Source organism: Micromys minutus, assembly GCF_963924665.1.
Source record: "Micromys minutus genome assembly, chromosome: 11".
NCBI lineage: Eukaryota > Metazoa > Chordata > Mammalia > Rodentia > Muridae > Micromys > Micromys minutus.
The window spans coordinates 29,876,432-29,882,553 of NC_137980.1; the positions used below are offsets into that span (position 1 = coordinate 29,876,432).

The 6,122-nt window shown below is 44.9% G+C and overlaps 1 protein-coding gene across 1 annotated transcript; it reads left to right on the forward strand.

Moving 5' to 3' along the window:
* The first annotated feature begins 1,738 nt into the window (after nucleotides 1-1,738).
* On the forward strand, nucleotides 1,739-2,348 carry LOC308427166 (peptidyl-tRNA hydrolase 2, mitochondrial-like). Its single transcript, XM_080925202.1, is given in 2 exon segments — nucleotides 1,739-2,000; nucleotides 2,003-2,348. Coding segments are annotated over 2 exon segments (543 nt in total). The 5' UTR covers nucleotides 1,739-1,768; the 3' UTR covers nucleotides 2,314-2,348.
* Nucleotides 2,349-6,122: the final 3,774 nt, after the last annotated feature.

Genomic DNA, 6,122 nt, shown 5'->3' on the forward strand with positions numbered 1-6,122 from the left:
AAGGCTCTGGCAGACTGTAATCTCCACAGGTGTTTTACTTCCTAGGGTGCATTTCAGAGCTGAATGCTGCTTTAAAGTTTAGATTGTTTTTCCTCAAACTGACGTTTCTCCTTCCTACCACCTTAAATGAGAAAATACACATCATCTGGCATAGTAAATCCGAAACAGAAACTGAGAAAAGCAACAGATCAGGGAAATTTGAATTCACAGAAAGGAAGTGTCACCCTAGAATAACTAGGGAAAGAGACTCTGAAGAACATGCAGACCCTGGGAATGAATGTTGCCATGGGAACATGCATGCTGTAGTAATTGTGTGTGTCACTCAATGAAGCAACCAGACTTTTGTTTTATTGTTATTTTATGTTTGCGTAGTATAAGGGTAGGACACATACCACAGTGTGTGAGACTGGTTTGGTATTGTTATTTTATGTTTGTGTACTATATGGGTAGGACACATGCCACAGTGTGTGTGAAAGTCCAAAGACAAAGGTACTGTTACACACTGACCCATCTTACTGTCCTGGGAGACAGGGAATTTAAAGGTACATTGAGGAGGGTTACAGAACTCATTTGGAGACAATTACCTTTGACTACCAGGAGCAGAAGCCAACTTTGCACCTTGCTACTAAGGCTGCTGTCTGCCATGTCTAGATAACTTCTCTGAGCTGGGAGCAAAATGGAGGCCGCCCTTGTCCATCAGGGCTTCCCCTTCTCTGACCTTGTGTGGGGAACCGGACCTCACACCCTCCCCTTGAGAAAAGTCACACTGCCTTTTACAAGTCTACAAGTTCAACTTCCTGCTTCCGGAACAGAGCCTACTCAGGAAGTACCTGGGATTCCTGGAATGCCTCTCCGGACAAATAAGGCTTCCACACTTACTCTAGCCGATGATTTTATAGTCTGAAAACTTCCCACTCGCCAACGTTCTCCTTGGCCATCCTGAATAAAGTGTGCAGTACAAGGTATGTCACTGAAAATTGTCTAAGAGCAGTTTCACTGAGAACCAGCTAAAAGAGCCTTAACAATAACCCCCAATCCTCCACTCCCCAACCCCCTACCCTTCAACCCCCATCCCCCACCTCCAGTCTCCCACTCCCCGATCTCCCACCCTCCAATCCTCCACACCCACCACCCACCCCCAACTCCCAGCCCCACTATGTTCCTGCAGACACCATCCATCCCAGACTTTGCTGCATCCTTCCAACCAGGTATACAGTAGCATCTGGACACCCTGAGGGAAGAAATGGGGGGTCTGGAACCATAACTGGTGCCCAAAACGCGTAGGGTGATATCAGTCTAAGACTGGAGAGGAGAATACTCGGCAGATGTCACCGAAAATATTTTGTGTGAGGGCTGGAGAGATGGCTCACTGACTAAGAGCACTTGTTGCTCTTATAGAGAATCCAGGTTTGATTCCTATCAACCAGGTGGTGACTCAAGACCGTCCATAATTCCAGTTCCAGGGATTCAACAGGTGCTAACATGGGGTGCACAGACATGCATGTAGGCAGAACATTCATACACATAAAGAAAAATAAATCAAGGGTTTTTTTTGTTGTTATTTTTTTGTTTTGGTTTGTTTTTTTCAGAACAGAGAGTACTTGTGTGAGCTTGTGGTTCTGATGGTCCTTATCAGATATACATGAATGTGGTCCCCTCGTGATATCCTTTATTTGATTATTATTTGATTAGGGTTAACAGGAATGACCCCATGTCAATTTTAAAACCTTTCAGTGGAGAACTACGAGGTGAGCGAGAAGTGCTTCAGATGCTCTCCAAGTTCTTGACTATAGAGTATTTGGTTCATCCTGGTACACTCAGCTTGGCTGCTGGAGTTGCTTGTGGCATGTGCCTGGGCTGGGGCCTCCGGAGCCACCTTGGGATGTTCCCCCACAACTCAACAAGTGTGACAAATAGAGACACAGAGACTGGAACCGAAGCAAGCATCATGGGAGAGAGTGGAGAATACAAATTGATTCTTGTGGTTCGAACTGACTTAAAGACGGGGAAGGGAAGATTGCCATCCAGTGTTCTCATGCTGCGGTTCCTGCCTATAAGCAGACTCAAAGGAAAAACCCTCAAGTGCTCAAAGAGTGGGAGTGCTGTGGCCAGCCCAAAGTGGTGGTCAAAGCTCCAGATGAAGACACCCTCGTTCAATTACTCACCCATGCAAAAACCTTGGGACTGACTGTAAGTTTAATCCAAGATGCTGGATGTACTCAGATTGAACCAGGCTCTCGAACTGTCCTGGGAATTGGGCCAGGACCAGTAGAACTGATTGATGAAGTTACTGGCCACCTAAAACTTTACTAGGTAAGCTTTAGCTTGACGGTGATTCTGTCCGAAGACTAGGGGCTACATTCAGCAAGTCTCAGTGCAGAGGGACTAGGACAAAGCCAGCTGAGGAAAGGGACCTGGTAGCAGAAGACACAGACGTACCAGGAGGGGGACTTTGAGGAGGCGGTGCTCCGTGTGAGAGCTAATGGGTATCAGAACAAAGTTGGGGCAAGTCTTCTGGGGAAGCTGGTGTTCACCTGAAACCAGAGGGTAACAAGTTACTAGCCATCCAGGATGGGCAGGCAGGGTGGAACAGGTGTCAATCAGGAGTGTGTGCCAACACCTATCAAAGAGGAAGTGGACTGTCTGATGACGCTGGCCTCCCAGAATGCGGTCAGGCCCTCTGACAATTTTATGGCACCTGGTTTCCAATACCAGCCTGGGCAACCAAAGCACAGGTAGGAAATGGAGAGAAGCTTATCCCTGGGAGGGAATGTAATACCTGGCCCTCTAAATTCCTTGCAATCAAGCTCCACCCTGGAGAAATACACATTAAGCTGAGGAGAAGCTTTGCTCCCTGGTTTGCCCCAGCAAATGACCTCACTGCCGTCTTTTCAACTAAGCGCCAAATCTCAGCATAAAACAAATGTCTATACTGAGCTCTCCTGATGTTAACCCACAGATGAGAACCTGCTAAAAGACTGAGGAGTCAAGAAGTCAAGGTGACTTTTAATAGTGGGACAGTTCCACACCCATTATCTTTTCCCTGTCAAACCATCCCAGTTTGCCTCTAGGGTATCTGTGCTTAACCATCAAAAGCATTTGTTCGTTACCTTTGTGTCAAATCAGCCACAAGTTAATGACTGTCACTCTTGCCAGAACCAGAACATTAGATGAAAAGTGCAAGGAGCTTTGGGTTTTCTTTATCATGCATCCTGGTTCCTACCATATCCCCGCTATTGTACAGGGATCTGAAATATGGATGAACGCCTTAAACACAGTGTCTGGGGTTACATAGAGTTGGCAATACCATGCACTCAGTTGCCTAACCTGGTTGGTAGCAGGCTCTGACGACCTGCCCCTGCTTGACCCTCCCCATTGGCCTTCCTTCTTGGTGTTTCAGGAAAACAAATGGAGAAGCTTCCAACTGAAGAGCCTGCAGGTGGAAAGTATGGATATCGGCATTTTTGATACGTTATTAGAGGCTGTCTTAATCTCTGTTCTGTGGTTGTGAAGAAACACCACGAACAAGCAACTCTTCTAAAAGAAAGCATTTAACAGGGCTGGCTTACAGAGTCAGAGGGTTAGTCCACTATCATGGCAGGAATCGGGAATGTAGCTAATAGTTACATGGTTATCTTCAGGTAAGAAGACACTGGCCTGGTGTGGGCTCTTAAAACATCAAAGCCCATCCCCATAGACACACTTCCTCCTACAAGACCATACCTCCTAATCCTTCTCAAATAGTGCCACATTCAAATCTATGAGCCTATGGAGGCCATTCTTATTCAAACCACCACAAAGGACTCCAGTTTAACCCCTAAATGGGGAGAGAAAGGATGCCACCAAAAATGAAGGCGCTTGTTTCATTTCTGGAAGGAATAAAGTGAAAAATGGCAGCCAAAGATAAAGGGAGGGGGATGGGTGGCTAGGAGTGAGGTGTGCTCTCTCTCTCTCTCTCTCTCTCTCTCTCTCTCTCTCTCTTCTTTCCTTTTTATTTTTTTTTTTAATTTTTGTTTTTGCCCTCATTTTTCAGACAGGATTTCTTTTTGTAGCCCTGGCTGTCCTGAAACAGACTCTGTAAACCAGACTGGCCTCAAGCACAGAGATCTGACTGCCTCTGCTTCTCGAGTGCTGGGATTTAAGGTGTGTATCACCACCCACAGCTGATCCTTTCTTTTCTTTCAAAACAGTAAAGATGCTTATTTAAGAAACATTGAAAAGTAGTAGGAGACAGAATTAATACATTCACTAGTGTCTCAGGGATTCTATTGCTATGATGAAACACCATGACCAAAAGCAAGTTGAGGAGAAAAGGGCTTATTTGGCTCACACTTCCATATCATAGTTCATCACTGAAGGAATTATGTCGATGTTGGTTTTCTTCTTCTTCTTCTTCTTCTTCTTGGTATACTTTATTGGGTTTGTATATCTCAACCTTCTTTCCAACCCTTATTCCACCCTAATCCCTTCCAATACCGCCCCCCAACACTTGGTAGGAGAGAAAGAAGATAGGAGAGAGGGAGCGTAGACCTCTTAGACTACTTTCTGCTGAGTAGGGAGCTCCAGTTCCTTGGGAAATGTTGATCTTTCATCAGGGTATCTTTAACTTCTTCTTGTCTCTTTGCTCATGACCACTTACAAACCATAACAACTACAAGCAAACGTGGCAGAAGTAGCAGCCATCCCTAGCCCTCTCTTGGGACTTTTGCATTTAAACCCTCTCCAGAGTCCCCAGAATTAAACTGTCTTCAGCTGGCAAAATCACACCCCTGCTAGTGCACCAGGCAAGCCATGATCACCTGCTGTGAAGCAGCCTCTTATCCCACACCTGGGGTTAAAACCAAAACACATTCTTGTAACATGACTGGGTTTTTTAAGAAACCAAAATTCTCACTACAGAAGACAGGACAGGAACTCAAATGTGGCTGGAACCTGGAGACAGGAGCTGATGCAGAGGCCATGGAGGATGACAATTAGTGGCCTATTCCTTCTGGGTTGCTCTCCCTGCCTTTTTATAGAACCTAGGACTACAGCCCAGGGAAGAAGCCATCCACAAGGTGCTGGGCTGTCTCCCAACAATCACTAATTAAGAAAATGCCCTTCAGGCAGATCTTTCCCCCGCCCCCAGGCATTTTATTGAGGTTACTTCCTCTTTAACAGACGTCAAATTGACATAAAACTATCCAGCACAACATGAATCAGAGATAGTAACTAAAAGAAACTGATTTTTCCTCAAGCTGAAGGAACCTGAGTCTGGGTGCAAGGATTCTTAAGGGGGCCAGCACAGTGAAAGAGGGGTTAGTGCAATTTACAACTAGATATCTCAAAAACATCCAGGACATGTGTGACGCCCTCGAGTCTGGTCAAGGCACTGGAAAGGAAAAGAAAAATCAATAGAATTCCATCAGCCCCATTAGACCATAGAAATGAATGATAGCCTCAAAACTCTAGAGAAAAATGTATTGACAGAGGTGCACATAACAGGGAGGCTTGCTCTTTTTACACAGCAGCTACAAGAAGCCAGAAACCCCAAGAACGAGACCTGAAGGTTTCACCTGGACCTCATTCATCCAGCAGAAGGTGTGATTCTTGATTCTGGAAGTTCTGGACAGCTTCTAGAAAACGTTAAAGTCAAGGGAAGGCGTGGAAATCTTGGGAATGGTGACCATATTGAACGCTTGAAGAACAAAACCACAGTTGCTTCTGAGAGACAGCTCTCCAAAAGGTATTTGAAATATCTTATCAAGAAATACCTTAAGAAGAAGAATTGCCAAGATTGGCTTCCCGTTGTCACATCTGACAAGATTTATGAACTTCCTTATTTCCAGATTAGTCAAGATGAAGATGGGTCAGAGTCTGAAGACTTGTTGGCCTTTGCTTTCAATAAAATGCAAGTCTACTAAAGTAACCTGAAGTTGGTCTTTATCAGCAATTTTCTTTAAAAAAAAATTGTACTCTATTAAAATAAAAGTACACCTAACATTTAATCATGAGTTTATGATTGTAACATGAACATCCACGAAGCCATTGCCGTACTAAAGTTATTTAATATCTCAGGCACTCGTGACAAATCTAAGGTTCCTGGCCTGGATTCTTTTGCCCCCACTGTAGAAATCTGAATT